Genomic DNA, 23114 nt, shown 5'->3' with positions numbered 1-23114 from the left:
CCCCACTTAAAGTGTATGTTTACACCAGGCATAATCTAGGGACCTCCACCTTAAGTTGGGTTAGTTGATAGGAGTGGTATATAATCATAATAATCAGTAAACATACGATCGTTCCGATCGGATGTTATAATCAAGCACGAGGAATAAGTTTTAGCACCAACGTTGCGTGCGACAAAACCCGTGGACAAAACCTTTCCTGGTTATTTTTGTTCGGCATTGTATAGGAAATTGTGCTGACTATAGTATTTTCACATCAGTGGATTTTGACAATAATATCAATACGCCATCGGTAAGGTTTGAACATAGTATCGTCTTAATTGAGTCGGTAACGGTAGGAAATTTCTGTACCGAAGCTCTCCTCACTTTGCCTCACCGAGTTCCCGTAAGCTTCAAAATGTCCCATTTAGTTGGCTGTCTTTAGCAATCTTTAGTCAACGTCTCATTCCTCCATAAGTAGATCAATCACTTGAAATATTCCGGAACGCCATTTACGCCGGTTGTGTGTTTAACTTTTTTTCATTGTAGTGTTAGTGCCTAGCGAAAAACGTTGACTGTGGGATTGAACTAATCCTTTGTTAACTAGAGAAGGTTTGGTTTGGCCCAGAAAGTTTCGACATTGGCACATGGGTACCGGTCTCAGTTCCGCATAGCCAATACGAAGGAAGGAGAAAAAGAAGGCAACAGCTGATCTGTCCTTCACAGTAGCACATGCTTACGCGTCAGAAAGACTCTTGAATATCGTTGTTTTATTTGAAAAATAATGAAGTGTTAGGATAGTGCGACGCGTAAAACGTTATTTCGGTTAATATATAACCAGTTTTGCCTACCCGGGACATGTTAGATACCTGCTACCTGCTATAATATACACGGTCTTACCATTGTCTGGGAAAAATGGCTGACCGCGACAGCGCATCCGAGAGCGACAGCAGCTCGATTGATGGTGGGCCGATAATGATGCCCCCATCACCAGTAACGCGGGAACAACTTCAAAAAAGGATAGAGTCCCTTCAACAACATAATCGCGTCCTGAAAGTTGAGCTTGAAACTTACAAGCTGAGAGTAAAGGCGCTGCAGGAGGAGAATCGTGGACTCCGGCAAGCGTCTGTCATCATTGTGAGTTTCTTTGCTCTCAATGACACCGATTGCAGTTATCGGACACAAATTCATCGCATTTATACTAAGTCGTAATTCGCACACTTATTCTCAAATTTGGTCCCTTCGATGTACCTCCAGTGAAAATTTCCGCAAGCCATATCAATTTGTATTTTTCTTATTCTGAAACTACTTGTCTTGTCATCTGGATCTTTCTAAGTACACTACGAAGTGACCGTGATTCCATTATTCTTATATGCTTATACATACATAGATACTTAGTACTTACCTGTCTTCTCTTACCAATTCCATTCACTTTGATACTCTTCTATCCTATGTTGGCCGGGTTTGTATGTATAGGAAAAACTGGGAAAACGCGGAATTTCTTACAGCAGGGAAAAGTCAGGGTATTCAGGGTTCGTACGTACAGGGAAATCCTGGAAAACCGGGAATACTCGGGGAATTTCTTACACCAATCTTTTAGATTCCAAAAAGCATATGAACCTTGGAATTTCAAATATAAGACTGGAATTTTGAGTATACAAGAAATAAACTCATTCTTATACAATATACTATCAATCTCATTAAAAAATATTGCATTAAAAATTTTATTTCGTGGCACCGCTTCATACATTCTATGTATATTACTTAATACAAAACTTTCATTTTTTTCTCTTGGAAAATCGCTGACTATTGTTTGTAAAATCATTGTCACCCAGTAAAATAGGTACTAGGTAATATTATAGGTATCAGTATTAATGTGTAAAAAATGAAAGTGTAGAAATTGAGGTTGTCCAAGAAAACTATAATCTCTCAGCTGAAGGATTACTCTTTCATTAAATAATATACAGTGCTGTAATTTCTAGAAGAAGACCCATAACTGTTGGCTGTAAAGTTGACAGTGCAAGATAATTTTTATTATTATCGTGTAACATGGAATTTTTTCAAATTCTACATCTGTGGACTAATACAATATGTTTAAGAATTGTTAACATTATGGTAAAGTTTCTAAAGCAATTATATTTTACAAATTCGATACATTTCCATTTTCAATATCATGCTTCACCAATGCCACGAACAATTTAGCAATAGTAGTAATATAATTGAACATATTCTGTTTTATCAAGCCTAAAGATAAATTGCGAAATTTATAAATCTCACCCTTTTGCTAGGATGTTATTCAATGGAGACGCTGACTGAAGATTGCTAAAGACAGCGAGCTAAATGGGTTATTTTGAAGCTTGGCACATGTGGGTGAGGAACGGTGAGGGAAGCTTCGGTACAGAAATTTCCTACCCTTACTGACTCTGTTAACATTTTAAGCCTCATAAGAGAGCCAGTGAAATTTGTACTATATATACAACTATTCTTATAGGCCAAAAAATACCCATGACTAGCTGTCCCTATAAATCTTCAGTCGACAGCGAAGACTGAGAATGACAAAAGTTAGGAAAATACAGTAGAAACTTTCTTATCTGAGCCTTTATTTCTCAAACGCTCCCTTATCCAAAACGTGCCTTGCTTTATTTGATTAATAGATTCTTTTTTTTTTTTTTTTTCTTTTCGTTCTCCGAATTATAAAATGTTTGGCTAAAGTAAGTCATCGTTTGGGTATTAAAGGTCTAGATAGGTGATCTAGGTTTTTCGCATCACGATTCCATGTTCAAACTTAACAAAATATTCCATGTTGAGCAGTTTTTTCAGAATTAATAGGATGATTCATTTTCCTTGTTTATCAGTTTTTCTGAAGTTTGTATTTATTGTTATTTTTTTCTAAAAATTTAAGTGTCAGCTGACTGGTAATGAGTTGTACTGGCCTATCGTTATCCATCTTTTTTCTTTTTCTTTTTTCGTCATAGTCGGAATTTGAGCCTAATTGTGAGCCTCTCAGGCTTATCAAGTTTATAGAATGGATATTTTCAGCATGTTTATTATTTTCCGTACTTAGGAAACCTAAAAGTCATCATTGTCAGTGCACATTGATGTTGTTTGATTTTGATAACCATGGCCTACCTGTGTCTGGGATTGCTGCGACAACAGATTCTGTCTATCTCCGCTTGGATTGTTATATTTAAGTAGAACGACGTAATTTTTTTATTTTTTTTTATTTTCAAACTTCAACTATGCTCCCTAAATTCAGCTAAGCTAACTTTTGGAAATGGCATTGTTTAATTTTAATCATTTCTGTGGAACAAAGCAATACTATGTGTTTTCGAATTAAAATTTGTATACTGAAGGTGAAAATTTCTAGAGCCTTTAGTCATCAAAGCCACCCAACATTACCAAAGTTTTATGGAAAAAGATCAGGGAATTCTGAATTTTCTTATGAGAAAAGTCAGTTAGGGAATTTTATTTGAGCAAAACTGTCGCTACCCACCATCACAAGTTCTTGAAATGCGATTAATTCTGACCATAATGGGTCTTTGTGATTTTAGCAAGCCAAAGCTGAACAAGAGGAGGAATTTATTAGCAATACATTATTGAAGAAGATACAGGCCTTGAAGAAGGAGAAAGAAACATTGGCCCATCACTATGAGCAGGAAGAAGAATGTCTGACTAACGATCTGTCTCGGAAGTTGAATCAGCTGCGCCAAGAAAAGTGCCGTCTTGAGCAAACATTGGAACAAGAGCAAGAATGCCTGGTGAACAAACTAATGCGTAAAATAGAAAAACTTGAAGCTGAAACTCTGGCCAAGCAGAGTAATTTGGAACAACTGCGTAGGGAAAAAGTTGAATTGGAAAATACATTGGAACAGGAACAAGAAGCCTTAGTTAACAAATTATGGAAACGAATGGACAAGCTTGAAGCCGAAAAGAGAATGCTACAAATTAAATTAGATCAGCCTGTATCGGACCCAACTTCACCTAGGGATATCAACAACGGTGACACTGCTACCAACTTGAGTACACATATTCAAACTTTGAGAAGTGAAGTTGCTAGACTAAGACACACGCTTCTAATATCACAGCAAGAACGTAAGTGGCTCATTTTTGCTTTTGCATGAAAGCTCTCTCGCTTACATTAATAAGGTATTCACAGTTAACTTTAAAGCTTTAATATTACAGCTGATAGCGAGTCACTTTCCTTATTTTTTTCGTATTTTTTGAGAATTCTGAAAGCATTTAATATTAAATTTCAAAATCGAACAGATGGGATCAATGAAAGTATTTTTATCTTGTTGAACTTTTTTTAAATCTTGAAAAATAATAGAGAGCTTCACCATTTTTTTCAGTGTGCCTTTGCTGTGGTACAAGATGAAGTAAAATAAACCATATTACCAAAAATTTGATACAATTGCTTATATTGCATCAATTTTTCACTCTTATTAAAATTCCTTAATCAGTCATTTTTAGATCCCGTACATAGATAACGCAATCAGTAAAAAAAAGTTTCCTAAAAAGAATACTACATAATTTCCCAAAATCTGGATTTGCTCTCAGTCAGTCATTGTTCAAATTCAATATACATATAATCGTTTTTCACAATATTAAATTTTCAAAATATAATATCAAATCTTACTGAGAATTAAAGGAGCACAGTTTTTGAATTTACTTATGTGAAGCTCCTTGATATTATTTGGACCTTATAGGAAAAAATTAGTAAAAACTGAATATTTTACTGCAATAGGTCAAAAACAAGTTCCAGACGTCGAATTTGAAGTAACTTATTGCCAGCCTGTTAAACCTTATACTGCACACCAGCGTCTAAATGATCCCCCGGCATGTTCACTGTTCTATATCACAGGTCATAATCTAATTTGATCTGAGATAAGTCATGAAATATAATAAATATCGTTAATTCATTCTTTTTCCAAAAATTCAACTTCACTTACTCAAATAAGCACCTTTTTCTCATGGCGCAGTATCTCCATATTTTTTGATGTAAGTGCCTGTGTCTTGAGTTACTCAGTCAATTTTCAGCTGAAAATATTGAAAATTCATTTAGTAATGATTTTTCCAGTATTTTTTTTCTTTTCGGATTTTTTTTTTTTTTTAATAACAACTGATTGACCATGAACTATAATAGTTAAAGAGTATCCCAACAATATTTCAAGTTATTTAAATCCTTAAATCCGTTTCTGCACTGTAACTTTTGATGTGGGGTCTCCAGCAACCCCGGAGTGACACCAGTGTTATCCCTTTGAAGAATACATTTTTCCTTACAGTCTGAGGGACAGTAACTTCGACATCTTAAATGAAAACCCCTATTTTTTATTGCAGATTCAAATTTTTCATACGAAAATACACAAGTTTTATTGGAAATTTTTGTTTCGATCCAATACAGACGTCGCTGTAATTGCAAAAAATCAAATTTTTCACTATTCCAAGACATGCGCATTAAATCAAAGATGCAGAAGTAAGAAGAATTGAAGAAGAGTGAAGTTTATCAAGAAGTGCCAAAGACTCGCGAGAACATGATTCAGCGTATCAGAAATGCTTTTGCGCAAATAACACCGGAGACACTTCTCAGTTGTGTACAAACATTCAAAGCGCGGATCAACAAATGCATTGAAGTGGAAGGTCACCATTTTGAGTACTTGATGTAAAAGATCACTTAAAACAAGCAAACCAATAGTTTTCGAATTGTATCCCTGAAAACGTTCAACACATACTTCCTCATCTTCAATTTAAGGCGCATGTCTTGGAATAATGAAAAATTTGATTTTTTGCAATTACAGCGCCATCTGTATTGGATCGAAAAAAAATTTTCAATAAAACTTGTGAGTTCCACATGAAAAATATGAATCTGCAATAAAAATTAGGGGTTTCCATTTAAGATTTCGAAATTACTGCCCCTCACGCCCTTAGGGGTTGGGGTGGGGGGTTGAATTTTACGGGGTTAGTCTTCCTTCTCAATATCGAACAGTTTTTGTTATGAACATTTCTTGGTACAATGCGTATTTCTTGAGATATTTCGATGTCTCAAGGTAAAAAACTCACCCTGTATAAAAATTCTTAAGGTCACTCATTTCAAAAATAGGGTCGAATCTGAGAAATTTTCAAACTTCAAAATGGCAGATCTAATATAAGCTAAGAGAATCAATTTTTATATATTCTGTCCGCCATATTAGATCTGCCATCTTGAATTTTTACATTTTGACGTCGGATTCATTTTTAGCGATCCTGAACACCCAAGATCAAGAGTTCCACTTTTCTAATCCCCATGACCTTCCCACAATTACATTTAATCTGTAAAATCAGGCATTTACAACACTTTATTTATAGCACTGACTATATTTGCAAAATCATTTTAATCCCTTATACAACATTAACATCATTTTAGAAGTCAAAAATTGAATATAAATCTTGATTAACTGATTCAAAAAAGGTGTCTCGTATCTGAGACGCTATACCACAAAAGATTATACGCAGGAGGGGTGTAGTTATAAGGGTTAATTTCAAGGTATAGTTTGCACTCTGTAAAAATGATTGTAAAACAATGTTACATAATGTTCTCTTTTTTCTCACGTGCAATAGCACACCCACAGTTAGTGACTTTTTAAAATTAACCATCACTACTTTCACTTTTCAGAAAGAAATTATTATACACTCTTACGTGTCAATAGAATTCGTGATGCTCATGTCCACATTCTTAACCAACAGATACTGAAAAGATGAAGCGTTATGTGAATGAAGAAAAACAAGTTCGCGAAGAGAATTTAAGGCTTCAGAGGAAACTGCAGTTGGAAGTTGAAAGACGTGAAGCGCTGTGCAGACATCTTTCTGAGTCAGAGTCAAGGTAAATATTTGATTTTTTGTAGTCGATGCCATTGAATATTTTATAGATTCATGTGCTTATGAAATTCAAAGCAAACACTCATAGAGCTACATATGTGTAATTCTACGTCAAACCTCACACCCTCGAAACGGTTCTGTTTCCTAATTCTATGAAAGTTCGTGTCTTTAAACAGAGAGAATTGCCCTATTTTCGTAATTACATGCAGTCGTAAATTAAACCCTCCGTTGGTCACCTAGGACAAATTCTTCGACTCGTGCTTTTTCCTTCCTCCGTATCTTGAGAGTGGTGCATGAACGTGGCCTCAGGCCCCTAAAATATTTTATTATTCTGACTATCGGAATATCAAAAATAAACCTCAAACTCCTTACTTCAATTTTTTTTAGAATTTACTCACTCCTAAGTGGGTAAAAAACAGCCTAAGAGAAATTGTTCCTAACTGGCCAATGGCTTGAGTGAAAATATAGATGGCTAACGAACACTTAAAGAAATCTGCAGAATGGCCGCGCATGGTGATCAATAAACACTCACATTGCTGGACCTATTTATCATAGAGGGTCCACATAGAGTTCATTTTAAAGTTAATAAATAAACAAGATTTCCTTATGTTTTACATGTACCCATTGTTTCTCCACAATCAAAATTTCAGGTTTTATTGGATATTAAATGAGGAACACGTTTGTATATTTTCAGAATTTCAGATCATGTAGATTATGGTGCAAAATCCATTTAAATATTTTTACAAATGAAAAATCTCGCATTATCGTGAGGAAAGTGAAATTTATATACATATCTTGAAGGTCAATGTCATTAGCTCTGAAATGCACCCATTCACACTGCTGTCATTTTGCTTCGGTATTGTATAGTTTCCTACCTTCTCCAAATTTGACTTATTCGATTCTTTGGTAAAGCTTACAAAAAACAGATACTGCGGTGCTCTCCGAATTGTTGCACCTTCATGAAACATCAAATCTGAGTATATTATTTTTTTTTCGATACACTAATGTTTATACTGGCATACGTAGTTCATTGTCTGTATACCACTTGGCAACAAGTTCAACATTGTGCTCAAGTGACGAGTCATTAATTGCTCATAAATATAAAGAAGATTTTTCAAAAACTCAAGATAAAAAGACTGTTATCTATCTATTTAATCAAAATTACCTATTTTAATTCATTCTGTTCCTTTAAATACCACTTTCGCACTAAAAAATATAATTATGAGCTGAAAAATCAATTCTGGGGCCAAGAGAAAAAATCGAAATCCCGTAAAAAGAAATTACATGTTTTATTTATTACAGTCTTGAGATGGAAGAAGAACGACATTATAATGAGATAGTGATGTCTGGAGGAAACATCAGGAATCGCACAGTTTCTAGTCCAATTCCCTACAATCCTTCACCAAGCTCTTCTCGACCTCTGAGCCCAGGTAAAAGTTAAAAAAAAAAAATGCAATTCCCACATTAATGTACCTGAAATTCCGATCGGTCAAGTTTGATTCCTGGAATGGAACCTAATTATCTATTCAAGTGTAGAAAATAGCGAATTTATGGTTGAATATAGCATTGATCTATAATTTTGTTTGCTATTGGAACACTTTGATCAACCACAGAAATTCAGAGTACATCATTGTTAACCACTAACAGTTCTGGATCAATAAACCCTACCTCCTGTGTCAAATTTAGCCAAAAAACGAAAAATAAGTTTAAAAAGCTTCAGCAATATTATTGTGTCAATGATAGTGAATACAAATAAAACAACATTCCTACTATGTAATAGAATCCTTAATCCACGTGAAAATAGAACAGGTATTTTTAATCTGATTCTCATGCCTGGACTTACTTTCTTCACTGTAAAGATCTCCAAAGATTTCCTGAAAAAAAATTACACCAGTCATTTCCAGAGTGGATAAATAGTATATTCTGTTACGAGTGTGAAAAGCGAGCAATTTCCGTCATGTGAAGTTTTCAGTACAAGCCACAACAATTGCTATAATCACACAAGTCAGATATCGCCTATTGGCATGTATGACACACACTATTTTTTGCGACATCTCTAACGGAAAGCTTAATTAGTGAAGTATCGAAGGAGACACTGACAACAGAGAAAATTGGGGTTAGGTAACCTATGATCAACAATACAGTATGTAAAACTGAATTGTTAAAAGTGCGCATTTGCCAAAGAAAATACTAGCATTCAAAATTAAGCATTTCATAGATGCATGAGTATCGTCACACCGCACTGTTCGAAACTGGGACTCTACTCACACTCCACGGTCTTTGAATACCAAACTTTCCCAGCAGGGTGTAAAAAATAAATTTGTACAAGTATGGCAGGATAGATATATGTCACCAGTTACCGTTGTGCGGTATAAATATAGTGTAATGTAAGATCTCTTGAATGTTTTTTAGACAATTTAAGGAAATCCAGTCAGCGAGCAAAATGAACCTAAAACAATAGAATCGGATCAAGTCTATGGAGTTCAAGCATTTCGAACATTCTAATAATAAAACTTTTTGCCACATTGTTGATAACTTAGCTTGCGTTATTCAAATTTTCTCAGATTCATTTTTTTACATCGTAAGGATATTGTTTCATTGTGTTCACTATCATTGGCGTAAATAACATTCCTAAAGATGTTTCAAACGTTTTTTTTTTTTTTCCCTCTCAACTTTTTATTCAGATGGTGAGGCCCATTTATTTTTAAGCCGGTTAGATCTTCTTTCGGCATCATTATTCCCTAGGGGTGATTCACTGCGAAAAAAGTAACACTATGATTTCATATTTCATGATTACTTACATTTTATGGAGTGATGATCACCGATTGCTTGAAGAATAAATTTTACTTCGATTAAATGATTTCTCATGATTTCTAACAGTCGGCTGACACAAGTTTCCCCTTCCACTTTCTTATTTGAGAACTTATGACATTCTTTTACCACAGTAACAAAAATAAATGTTCAAGATAAAATTGACTAGTAAGCACTGAAGTATAATAGTACTGAAACGTGCACCGTGTACAAAAAACGTGTCCCCAGTGTATCCCCACTATCACGTATATGCCGTAAAGGTTGAACAAAGACAGTAATATGCTCCCCATTAGTGAAAGAGAGATGGAATCCCCCCCTACTCTATCTCTTTCTTTGCCAATCAAAAACAAGTATCTGTAAAAGACAGAATCCTCCCAATTTTCTATTCTTTGCGGCGGCACTCTCCCGGGCAACGCTGCGTTACGGGAAGTGTTCCAGTATTATTATACTTCAGTGCTAGTAAGAATGGTACCATTAATTATAATAATAACAAGCAATAGAAAATTCTTTGCTTTTCTATTTCGAGAGTGCGCTGCGAGAAAACTATGTTACCAATAAACGTGGGGGAGAACTCAAAAGTTTTACTAACCTTTGGTTACTTCATCACGCAGCTTGATTCAGGTGTTAATGTTTTGCAATAGGTTGTCTCGAACAAGGGTCCTATATTTTTTTTTCATTATCAATTTCAGTTTTCTCATAACTACCAATGATTACTACTGACTTCAGTGTGATTTCAGATATTACTAAATCATTTCGAATGTTGTTGCCACGTTGATTCCTTGAAACACCCCTTCATTATTCTATGAAATTGAAAATCAAGCCAATTTTTGTCTCATCACAGTGCAGGTTCTTTATGGTGCTGCTTCCTCGCTTTCAGGCTCGGTTGCTGTCCCCCACTGCCTAGCCCAAGCTTTTCTGTTAAGCACAATTCTCAATAGTGCCACGCAGCAACGCAACGTCTTGCACGGTCGTGGGTGACTGGTAGGGGGGCTCAGATTCGCAGAAAATCACTTCCCCTCTTGTACCGTAGCAGTACTATCGAGAGAGTGCACTGTAGTTGCATTTCATGATTAATCTTGCATTATCCCATGACATCAGACTTTTTGTCAAGTCCTGGTGATCATTTAATTTCAATTTGTTTTTTCTCACAATACAAACTTTGTAGGTATCAATATAGTGGGATCAACCTCACGTGACAGTTTCAATGCAAATCGATGTTACGCTTGTGGCCAGCCCACTGTATTGCCATTTGCCAGTTCATCTCCACCATCTGGGGTAAGTGAAATTTTATCGGAATTGACCCTAAAATTACACAATATGTTTTTCATAAAACAAACTGCACACTGGGTCGTTACTCAAATAAATCTGAAAAATTTTTAACTTATAATTTGAATTATTTACTGCGGGATAAATTCATATACTTGTCTTTCACAATTTCCAGAGGGAAATGCAAAGAATATGTTTCATTGCATGGACAAAAATGACTCAATTTGCAGCTTCCAGGTTAAACCGATATGGTTGCAATATTTTCATAATATTAATGACATTTGAGTATATTTCTTTTTCATATTCAGTATTTTAATTTATATTTATTTTTTAATACCTCGTTTGAATATTGTGTTGTTTCTGAACTGTAAATAAACCTCTGAAAAACTTTGAACAAATAGCGAAGATCGTTCCTCCATTTCAATAATGTACTGTTCAGCGTAGTCGGGCTTATGTTTCCAGATGAATTTTTAAAATAAGTCATTAGAAGTGAATGACATATAAATAAGTGGATAATCAATTCTAGGGTCATATTGTTGCACCAACTGGTAGACGCACATCAGATCGTTTCGTAAAACCAGCAATACCGCCAACAATTATAAACACTGGTGGCACTCCAATTCCGTGTCCAGCAACAAACACATCTGCTGGCTCGCCGATGGATATCTCTAAAGCATAATTTGAACAATCCTAATATACCAAACCGGTTATTCATTTTTATATATTAGGGAACGTGCACACTGCACAGCTCAGCATTGTATTTTTTTTTTCAATTTTTGAATGTTGTACGGTACATGGGAAATAAGCGGATGAACAACAGATCTTAAAAACAAGGTATTACAATTCTTTACAAAAACTCATGTGAACGTCATGTCTTTCAGTTGAACTAGTATAAATCATTGGAAGAGGTACGAAAATGTTTTTAAAATCGTAAAAGGAAAGGTAGAATCTTCAAGTTATTGATATCATTACAATTTTTTTTCAATAGCTAAATCACAGCACAAATTAGCAAGTATGTGTATCTCAAGCTCAAAATATCACCAAATGTAGGTGATCAGTAACATGAGTTTTTATTGATATATTGAAATTTTTTTGAAAGATCATGTCGCAAAAGTCTCGTATTTCGGATTGAAAAGTTTTACTTCGATCATGTTTTTACTAAGTAACACACATCATTATTGAATACGGGAAGAATTCACATTCGACAATTTCGTATATAGTTTTTAAATCTGTTGCGTATTTTCCTTTTCATAAGAATGTACGAATTATTTTATAATACTCTCAAACTCTAAGAACATATTTTGTCTTTCTAATTAGCTAATATTAACAAAACTCTTGCAATTCAACTTCTTTCTCATATTTTGTCAAATGTTGACTTTACGGTTGCTACATAAGCTTCTCAGGAGTTGTATCACCAAATGTTTTTTTTTACTACTCTTCATATGAAACTGACCTTAATAGTAGTCTCAAAATCTTTCCATACGAGCTATGTGACGAGTGTATGGGCTCATAAACTAAATGGTCTGTAAACTAATTGTCGATCACTGACTGACGGATACTTCGAAACATGGCCTAGGAAGGCATCTTATTGAACTGTTACAGTTATGGTTGCTCACTTTGGATGATGTTTTCTATTATGACTTCCGATGCTTTATTGAGCTGAGCGAGAATCTTATGTAAGGAAGGATCTTCTTTTATCCGTAGTGTAATGAAATGCTTGCACTATCTCACATTAGCAATTACAATATGTACGTTCTCAGCTTCAGCTAATAGTTCTTCAACTATCTCCTTCAAACCTTATGACATCTTTGTTTGTCTTGAGAACTGATGAAACATAAGTGAAATCTCTTTCAAAGATTGATAGATACTGATCTACATTAAGCTCAAAATCTACTACGTGTTTCTTTTCTTCGACTTGTGTTTCCTCATTAGAAATCATCCCTCCGATCTGTTTCTTAAAAGTTACCGGAAGCATAACACATGTGCGTAATCCATTCTTTCTTATTGGAGTGGTGTACATTTTCTCAGGTCTTGCCATGATGTCTTTAGATCTGACACCAGAAATGATAATATTTTGATCAAATGTTCGCTTGGCTAATTTTCTCGTAATTTATCACAATAGGATCCTCCTTTATAATCATCTGACATCCAACTTTTTGATTCCAAGTAATTTTTTTTTTTCACAAGGATGCTTAGTAATCTTAATAGGATTGATGGTTCTCTTCAGAATATCCTGATGAAGTCCTTGTTATTTAGTTGAGGAAGAATTGCTTCTGGCTCAGAGATAGAGTCAGGTTTTATCATTTGCGCTGCCTCTGTAAAGTTTAGCACTACCTCTAGAAGAGCATCATCACAAGAGTTCTCCATCATTCTGTTTAAGCAGATAGATCTGGTTTTTATCAGTGTCTGCTCTTACGAACGAATTTGTGGAATGTGTATGTTGTCCTTCAATCATCTTTACTTTCATCTACTGGACTTCTGCGATACAAAATGGGACTAGAGTATCTTGTACAATTATGGCCTCATTCAACTGCTTAGATTATTTTACAACATGATACGAATCAGTATTTATATTTTTTAAATTAACGTCTATTTCTCGATCTTTTTTTGCTCAATGATAGTTAATTAACTATTATTATTACTAGTGCTATTGAATAGAGACATCTATTATTGTTATAAAAGTGGCTCTTTTTCTTTGCAATCTATGTCATATCTTGATGTGATTAATACAACTTCCAAACGAGCCTGCAGTCTATGTAATAGAAAAAAAACTAATTCACGAATCAGAAATCAGAAACATGCGATGCATTTGATTTCAAAACAGTGCATAACGAAATTTCAATGAATTCAAATAACACTTGCTGCTAAAAATGAACAATAATATAGTTTTTTAATAATCAATTTCAATTATTTCAAATTTAGCTGCATTTGTCAACTTTATTTTATTTCAAGAAGAACTGCATGAAAAAACTGTAAGTCATAAAAATGAAAAACCCATGCAATGCTTGCGCCTTCCATAAACTACCTATACATAATTTACAATTGAATGAACATTTGTTTTAAATGGAGAGTAGGAGACAAAGTCTTGTAATCTTCATAAATAACCTATACACTGTGTGAAATATTGTTGGTTGGAAAGGTCTATTACTTCGTTTATAACTAGAACACCCAATATCGGATGTTGACAAAAAATACTGACCCTTACATGACATGATATATAACGCCTAGGGATATCGGAATTAATGAAGAGTGTGAGATTTTCATTATTTACCCGAGGCTCAACTAATTATTATTCAATTTTTTTCTTCACTCACACCTAAAACAAAAACATTTTGCACCGCACTCTTCATAATATACTATAATCATACGTGCCACGTATTTCAGATATAACAATAAATGTTTTGAAGTTTTTAACATCAGATCATACATATATTTTTTTCTTTCGTGTATTCAACATGCCTAAATGTAATCGATAGGGGTTAAATAATTGATGTTGTAGGAATATAAGGATTGTTATCTGGCTGGTTTACTGTCAATTTTTGCTTTCAATAATTGAAAATTTGCTTCGAACTAGTACATCTGTCTATTTTTAACTTTCTTCAATATTTAGTAATGCCTCTATGCAACAACCTTTAATTAACAGAATGTTTATTCTTGTGCATACAATAACTATGAATGCTTAGCCTGGGAGCAGGTACTTTGGCAGTAAACCAGCAATTCACCTGAATCAAGGGTTCAGGATGAATCTCTGATAGATATATACTAATAGATACGGCCTTCGAACTGCCAGTATCTCTTATTTGTTGAACTGTGATTATTGAATGTTACTTAGCAGCTACGAATAACACTATTTCTTTATAATGTTAGGTGGATTAACCATATTTTGATGAAATAGATAATCTTTTCATACCTTTATCGTTTTCAGATTAATATTATATCATCGTCGTCATCGTAATTGTCGGCGCTATTTCTATAGTCCTGAAACTAATTTGCAAATTGCCTCCAAGTTTTAGATTCGTAATTTTTTATTTTTTATTTTTTTCCAAAGTGTTGAAATAAATTCAACTCACTGCCTAAATAGAAGATATCAGCAGTTCACGGTCGACATATGCAACACTCGCTAAACATACGTATAATATATTAATACCTTGGTCATGACTCGTTATTTAATATAACTACTATGTAATAGGTCTCGATCAACTGGTGAACTTGCACTTGAAGATAATTTACTAATATGTATCAATATTTAAGAAATAAGGTCAATGAAAAACGTTATCTCAATTGTCATTCACCTGAAATTCTGCTTTAGGGCTATCTTGCAAGTCAAAAGTGTCAACTTTATTAGGTAAATCATGCATTAGAGAATCCGCCAAAATTATCTTTGCTCGTATTCAAATCGATTTTGGCTGTCCCAGTACAAGCGTTAGAATCAGCTTTCACCACTATCTTGGTCAATTTTGATGATGATGATAATAACAATAATAATAATAATAATAATATTAATAGTAATACGCTATTTGAGATGTCGCTTTGATGATCATTGATTTCTAATATTGTAAAAGTAACAGAGTTCATTCGCACTTTTTAAAGTAGAGGAAAGATAATCGAGAGAAAAAATAACTGAATTTTGGAATTTAGATCTGTAAAAAAATAATTTTTTTTGCTGCTAAACTTGGTTTGTCGTCTGAACAATGAACAAGATTGTTGGATAATATAATAACTTTCTATTCGATTTACATTAGTGAAATAAGCTAAGTTTGTGTTCTTGAATGTATGGCGAGACACAATCTCTTATTTATTTCGTTCCTATTTGAAAAAAATTTGTCCATGAGGGGTGTTGCCCACTTATTATTACTATTACTATTATTATAATAACCACAGGTCCTGTAATGTATATCTGAAACATAAAATTAGTTGATAGATTTTTTTATACTAACTAACATTATTTGCACACGTTAAGGATTGTTATATGGTATTAGACCTATACATAACTATGACTCTGATCAATGGACCGAACCATTGTTCTAAAAAATCCAAAAACTTATGAATCAAAAAAGAAAAGAAAAAAACATTTTATTTTATCAAAATTTTCACTTACAATCGTCTTAATACAATTTTAGTTGTACTGTTATTGCATAGGCGTATAGCACATTCATGTGTTCACATGCATTATCAATTTGATGCAATACAGTATTATATGGTGCATTATTATTGCATTTTCACAATTAAACGATACAATATTTACAGGGATCTTATTTCCATCATGATACGAGAACCATTACTTATTATTATTATTATTATTATTATTTAATGAAAATGTAGTTTCATTGTCAGTGAAATTTATGTATTCTGCCTCATGTTTCCATGAAATACACAATCTTTTTGCTATTGATGCGTTCTTAACAGATTTGTCTGCACTGCAAAATACTGAGATCGATAAATAGAATTCTGTTACCAAAACCCAGAGTCCTGCACGTTACGCTTTCCGATTACTGAGATTCTTAAATATCACTAATTGTAAGGGATAATCCTTGCTAAATAATATTTGAAATTTACAAACATCAGCAACTTGAATCAACCACTGGCCCGTTTGAATGTTTTTCAAAAAGTGAGATAACAATATTATGTTACAAACTTGATTAAATTGTTGAATTAAATTGCTTCTGAAAGATCTACAACTAGCGCAAAGTAAATGATACAAACTAAAAAATTGTCACTATTTTCTGTAAAAACCATACGAGATTTTTTTTAATAACAGTGAATTTCTTCATATCAAATTGTTTTTATATCATAACTTTCGTTAGTTTTTTTTTTTTTTAGAATTATTTCATGTATTTCAGCAAACATTTTTGCAAAGTCAGAAAAACTTTTTAGAATTGGGAAAAGTATATTGCTTTACAATGCATGCATTCAAAGTAGTACAGAATAACTTCTTTATTTCAAAAAGATAGATGTATATGAAAAATGCATACAAATGACCACAGTAGTCACAGTATTATGCTATGTAATATTGGATAAGGTAACGTAGTCGGTGGTAATATTGGTAACAAAGATTACATTTTATGATCCAACTCCGGTACAATTTGTGTAATCTGGAACTATTTTAAGCTTGAAATTGCCAGTCTTGATATCACTAACCACATTGTTAATGAAACAGAATTTTCAAGGGGGCACGGCCAACTGAGGATATTTTGTAGGGGCCATAATGCATCTTTTGGTAGAACAGCAATAGGTTCCAAGCGGTAAAGGTACAACAAAATTGCAACAATGATACCCTGAAAATATTGACCAATCAGTATTGCAGGTATTAATAGAGATTGCTTCATTTACAAATTTCATTAAGTACTTGCATTCAATATTCTTATGGTGTATGTAATAAATAGTTTCAGCTTCATTCTCGACATCGTCAATGCCTGGACTGAAAAATATACATATAATGTAATCGTATACAAGATGACCCAAAACTGTGACCCTATAGGCTATCCATGTATTCTTGGTGAAAATGTGTAACTGAAACGATTTTATTTCTGATAGGAAATTCATCGTTTTTCAATTACAGCCAGTTGGAATCAGTCAATCAATCCACTAGCATCTGATGAGGGCTGAGAACAGGGCTTAAAGATTGTCATGCGCTTAGCAGCTGTACTGGGTCATAAGATGCTACTAGATTTGACAATTTCAAACGGCTGTAATTAACAAACAAGTTTCCCTACGAAAGTAAGAAACGTTTTAGCATGAGATTTTCATCTGGAAAACATAGGTAGCCTATAGGGTGATATGGTCCTGAGTCACCTAGTATAATAAATAATAGGGGTGTGCGGATATCCAAAAAATCGGGTACTAGAACTCAGGTTCGGGTCAGGTTTACATTAGGTTGGGTTTTCTAGCAATCCCAAAAATTTTGGGTACCTGACCCGAAATTAATCCATTTTACCAAATCCGATTTTACAGAGAATTTCAGTACCCGTACACCCTTACTGGCTGATAATAAAATTATTTCACAATGATGTGCTAATGAAGCAGATGTGTAAGAATTGGAGAGTACATTTTTCGGTGAGCCTATAGTCTGATTTTATGAGAATAGATCCTTCAGAACTCATAATTCCAGACAGCTATGAAATTGTCCTTCAGATTTTCGACGAATTTGGGATTTTTGGATAACCTGAGATTTTTGGGTAACTCGAGATTCCCTGTACCCGAAATTTTCAGGTAATCTGACATTTCCGAGTACCCAAAAGTAATCCATTTTACCCGACCCAACCCGAAGAATTTCAGTACTCGCACACCCCTAAGAAATAACTACTTCAAGATATTATCATAATGACGATAATGAAAGCGAGAACTACAGAGCATCGCCAGCATTGATTCCTTGTTCCTTGAATAATCCTGTGGTTTCATATGCTATAAGCAATAGTTGTCATGTAACTCAACTAGGTTCAGTGTCGTGATATTTCTTTTAATCAAAATAAATTTGAAATAGATATTTTATCCAGCATTGCATTTGCCTATGTCTATATTGTAATCTGAAAAAGTTGTGTTTACCAATGGGAATAGTGCGCAAAAACTGACAACCATAACTTCAACAAGGTATTTGATGTGCGAGATTCATGATGTGGATTCGGTCATACCTCTGGTGGATAATTTGGCTTCCAACTTATTACACTGACGCTGAAGCCTTGCATACTTGGCAAATTCATCAACCATTGAAATTTGTTCCATTTGACGATTGAGCTCAATTAAATCTCTGTGTAGCGGTCGGTCTGATTCAGCTTCTTTAGTTATACAATCTGTGAGCTGAGAGTAAAATTATTATTTGAATATTGTCGCCGAAAGGATCCTCATCAAAGTTGGAAGTATTAAGTGACTAATTATATTCACCACACACAATGAAAATAGATACACAATTCCACGCAATACTGTATTAAAACTGGCTTGGTGAGTTAATGAGAAAATCAACAGCCTTATATTACTGCGTTTACAAAATGCAGTTTGATGTACTCGCAACACTAAGAATGCATGTTTATGTTCAAGGTCTTATTTGTGTGAGCATAAGTTTCTTCTTTAGCGGTAAATTTCCCATTTATATTGAATTTACAATAATTTTAAACTACATCTATTATGAATGTGAAAGGAGAGATAGATTCCTCGTTTATAAATGGATTATCACGGATGTTGGGAGAAGAAAAATAAACTAAAAAACTATACTCGAAGTAAATACCATTAGTGGTAAAACCTAAATGACAAATTAGGAATATGTGAATCCTGACTGAATACTGATTCATTATATGTTCCATGTGTAGAAAAAATTTGGAAAGCCATTTGCAATTAACAATTACCTAAGGTATTAAAAGTGAACTCACAAATTTAGCTATTGCTGGAATAACGAGTTCCAAAACGCAACTAGCCGTAGAAATAATAAAAAGATAATTCATCCTTGAAATATAATTAATATCAATTTATCGAAAAACAATCTGAATTTCAGTTATTAATTGTTGAATTTCGCTAACTTTAGATTCTATTAGTACTCATCAGTTATCGTGTCGTGAGATTTCGTTCCCACGGATTAATACGTGCATTGAGGTTATCATTGATTGTATCGTTGACTGACGGTAGCCAAAGACCACTAAAGATAGCCAGCAAAGAAGTGTTTTGAAACCAGTGTTGCCAGATGGTTCACGTAGCTTCCCCCTAGGCAATTTCTATTTCCCTCTAAAAATCCCCTAAATACCCCCACCCTTACTCCGTCAGAGGATTGTGCCAATTGTGCCAACCCAGCGGCTAGATGTTGGATTGTTTTGGGTTCAGGTTTGGGTTGGGTTGTATCTGGTTGGGTTGGGTTATGTTGGGTTCAGGTTTGGGTTGAGTTGTATCAAGTTGTATTGGGTTATTTCGGGTTTAGGCATACGGCTGGCAACCTCACTTGCTCGATTTGCCAAAAAAAACGGGAATTTGACTTCCCCTAAGAAATACCCCAAACATTTTTTCCCCCTAAATGCCCCCTAACGTTTCCAAAAAACCCCTAAATCTAGGGGGAAATCCCCTGATCTGGCAACGCTGTATGAAACTCGGTGAAATTATTCGATAACCATAGACATCAACGCAACGACAGATTGCGACGGTGCTGTAACCTTGGCTGTAACCATGGTCCCTAGATTATACAGTAGCGGGATTCCGTAACTCTCTAGCGACGATTATCGCTATCGTTAACGCCTCCTATCGACAATTGTCGCTAGTGGTGATTCTGTACGACGCACTTACACCCGTATTCATAGTCCTTCCTTGAGGAACAAGGATTCCTTGTTCCTCATTTCACGTTTCATAGACCTTCCTCGACAGAACAAGGAGCCTTATTGGCCTCCTTCTTTCAAGGCAGGTCTCGAGCTTCCTTGAGGAAACCTTCGGCACTGCGATCGGCTGTTTCATTTCATGTAGCCAACGCTTGCGCTTGCGCTTGGCGTCTATGCATTTATGACCCGTATGACACAGGATCACAGCCAATCACAGGTTAACTTCTTTGAGGTTATACACTATCATCACCGACACAACTTGACAATGGTCTAATTTGGATTTAAATATAGCCAAGTGGCGCTTCGATCAGCAGTTTTACCACCATAAGCAATCACATATCCTTAAATATGTTTTCCTTCTGGAAGGGGAACCAAGTTGTGACTATGAAACGAGGACGTCTCTGAGATTCAAAGAAGCCTTCATCAAGGCGTCCTTTATCCTTGAGATAAGGTCAGACTATGAATACGGGTGGTAACGATATTTGTCGCTAGTTCAAATCGTTAGGATACGATAATTGTCGGTCGGCTAGCGATGGATATGGAAGTCTCGCTAAGGCGTAACGATAATCAGTGACACAGTGGACGATAGTATTGGTGCAACAACGTGTCAATGTGTTGCGCATGAATTTTTCTCTAGCCTCCAAAATCATATTTAGATTTAAAAAGGATTGAAAACCTCATTATGCAAGTGAATATGAAGATCCACTTTAACAAGCAATTATTTTTTTCAGCACAATAATATAATCATTTTAACGTTCTCTGTAAAACGGTGTTCATTATCCAAGTAGTTGTATAAAATTCAAAAACATACTTTTAAGGTTACGTTGACTCAATCCTCTATAAGCGTGTTCGGAAATCGACTGACCGTACTGTCAGTACTGAAAATCTACAGTCTACGAAACTTGGACTATACCATTTTCAGTACTAACAGTACTTTCAGTCAATTTCCGAACACGCCCCATATCTTTCCAAATATACAAGTCGATTTATAAGATATCGTAGGAGCTGATTAAGTAATAGTATTTAACCAATTCTTTCGATGCTGAGAAATAGACTTATGAAGAGGGCTCGGTCAAAGTAAGCTAAAAAATTATTTCTGAATTTTATAAAATTACTTGGATAGAGTGATTCTAATCATTAATAGATGACCAACAGAGGACATAAGGCCTTTTCTCCAAATCAGTTTAGTTGAGCATTGCAAAATTTATATAGTTAATAGTACTCGAAGTAGCTAAAACCATTGGAACTGTTTGGGCTCAGTATGCTTGCACTGTTCCATTTTTTCCATTTTTGATTAATCGGAGAAAAGTTTTTTTATACAACGCGAGGAAAAATCACGGCAAAGATACAGATTTGGTTTGCATTCACGAATAATCTATCCGAAGTTACTAGATTTTTAGTCATAATATCTGCGACGTTGCGAAATTTGCTGAAAATCTATCGACATTTATCGATGCGCCTGTGAGTAGTTTTGCATCGATGAATATCGTTACGCCTAAGTGACAGAATCACCCTACGTCGGTAGCATCAGAGATGAGTAGGGAGATCTCCAACGCTCGGCTTTTCGTGATACCAGCTAGATTGGAGCGTCGACGTGACACCTAGGCGGCCACGCACCGAAGGTGGCCCATTTCCGACCTGACACCTAGGCGGCCATGCACCGAAGGTGGCCCACAATCGTGTATATATAGATATACTCGGTCCCTCGAGCAAGTGGTTGCCAATCGCATCCTTGTCCCCGCTCGCACAGATGTTTCCAGGAATGCAAGAATTGGGATTTTTTTGTTTCAGTTATGAATGTCAGCGAATAAAAGTATCTCCAGATTTGATAAATCTTGGAATCAATTAGCGGACGCTGAACCAAATTAATTAACTATTCCCAGTCCGAATACTTTTTTTTTTTTTTTTAATATATATTATTTTTTTATTGATATGAAAATATGTGACGCCTGGTATTCTCGATTATTTGTGCACGCAGTCTATGGAAAAATATACGAAGCCAGCTCGATAACATTTATGCAAAATGTGCAATGGGCAAGTGGTTGGGGAAAATTTTTTTTTTCTCGAACTGAATCTTCCAGAGAAGCATCAGCGAATTCCAAGCAAGCTCCATAAACATACCGAGCAAACACGCGCTCACGGACGTAGCTGTGGTGTGGCTGAGTGGATACCACATGAGGATGAATTTTCAATCACAGGTTTTTGCGCGAAGTTTTCCTGTATTTAAGTTAATTACTGCTGCCTTTGTTATAATACTGCATTCAAGTCGTAAACAAAACACTAAAGAATAAGTTAACCACTTAATGTGAAACAAAATGTTAGATTGAGCTTAAAATTTAAGCCGGAGTTACATAAACTAAGATAATTACAAGTGCAACATTGTAAATATTGTACATTTATTGTTCACCTAAATAAATATGGTTTCCTCCTCAAAAAAAAAAAAAAATGAGGATGGAGTGATGCGGGACACGGGTTCGATCGCAGTTCACTCTTTTTATTTTTTTTTAAATTCAATCCCGGCTTTTGTTTTAGTATTTTCGGAGAGAAAAAACAAATGAAAGAAAGAAAATTTCCAGAGCCGGTCGATTTTTTCCTTCTTTCCTTTTGCTTTTTGTTTTACTGAACCCACCCTTTTTGTAGTGGGGGTAACCCAGAAGAGAACAAATAATTGAAACAATAAAATTCCGAGTGTGAATCGATTTGTTCCTCGTTTTTGGCGCCTCTTTTTTAATAAGGAAAAGTTTTGACAGTAATGAAAAATAGAGATTACTAAAAACAAATGTATTGTTTTTTAATAACACCGGTCCACAAAAATAAAAACAAAGTGGTCTGTACTTTTGACCGGACCTACCTATCTTTATGTATTTTGACGCGCTGAATCCGAATCTGGAGTCAGTTTTGCCCGTACACCCTCAAAATTTT

The 23114-nt window shown here is 34.8% G+C and overlaps 2 protein-coding genes and 1 long non-coding RNA gene across 4 annotated transcripts in view; 1 reads left to right on the top strand and 2 right to left on the bottom strand.

Moving 5' to 3' along the window:
• The window catches only part of LOC124211124 (uncharacterized), an 80661-nt gene that overhangs the window by 3727 nt on the left and 53820 nt on the right, over positions 1-23114 (bottom strand). The gene's annotated exons all lie outside the window — the stretch shown is intronic.
• Positions 449-18458, top strand: LOC124211122 (coiled-coil domain-containing protein 6). Of its 2 annotated transcripts, none has more exons than XM_046609886.2 (6): positions 449-1113; positions 3528-4068; positions 6697-6832; positions 8131-8258; positions 10805-10914; positions 11432-18458. In XM_046609886.2, exons 1-6 carry the CDS (start codon positions 892-894, stop codon positions 11582-11584), a joined length of 1290 nt encoding a protein of 429 aa, XP_046465842.1. In that variant the 5' UTR covers positions 449-891; the 3' UTR covers positions 11585-18458. The 2 variants fall into 2 exon arrangements, with proteins under 2 accessions (XP_046465842.1, XP_046465843.1); XM_046609887.2 differs by lacking the exon at positions 11432-18458 and adding an exon at positions 11081-11286.
• Positions 14458-19552, bottom strand: LOC124211123 (guided entry of tail-anchored proteins factor 1). Its single transcript, XM_046609888.2, has 5 exons — positions 19413-19552; positions 19266-19338; positions 18534-18699; positions 17256-17323; positions 14458-17180 (listed from the first exon to the last, which is right to left on the bottom strand). Exons 2-5 carry the CDS (start codon positions 19335-19337, stop codon positions 17004-17006), a joined length of 483 nt encoding a protein of 160 aa, XP_046465844.1. The 5' UTR covers position 19338; positions 19413-19552; the 3' UTR covers positions 14458-17003.

The sequence above is a fragment of the Neodiprion pinetum genome, chromosome 2, assembly GCF_021155775.2.
Source record: "Neodiprion pinetum isolate iyNeoPine1 chromosome 2, iyNeoPine1.2, whole genome shotgun sequence".
Taxonomy (NCBI): domain Eukaryota; kingdom Metazoa; phylum Arthropoda; class Insecta; order Hymenoptera; family Diprionidae; genus Neodiprion; species Neodiprion pinetum.
This window is presented reverse-complemented; position numbering and strand designations above follow the sequence as displayed.

Excerpts from the sequence above, each read along its gene's own strand:
- LOC124211123 (XM_046609888.2), bottom strand. The coding sequence starts at position 19,337 with ATGAATTATCTTTTTATTATTTCTACGGCTAGTTGCGTTTTGGAACTC. Across the intron at positions 18,700-19,265 it reads TTCCAGCAATAGCTAAATTT|CTCACAGATTGTATAACTAA; the intron begins GTGAGTTCACTT and ends TTTTACTCTCAG. Across the intron at positions 17,181-17,255 it reads ACACCATAAGAATATTGAAT|GGTATCATTGTTGCAATTTT; the intron begins GCAAGTACTTAA and ends CAATATTTTCAG.
- LOC124211122 (XM_046609886.2), top strand. The coding sequence starts at position 892 with ATGGCTGACCGCGACAGCGCATCCGAGAGCGACAGCAGCTCGATTGAT. Across the intron at positions 8,259-10,804 it reads TTCTCGACCTCTGAGCCCAG|GTATCAATATAGTGGGATCA; the intron begins GTAAAAGTTAAA and ends CAAACTTTGTAG. Across the intron at positions 10,915-11,431 it reads GTTCATCTCCACCATCTGGG|GGTCATATTGTTGCACCAAC; the intron begins GTAAGTGAAATT and ends AATCAATTCTAG.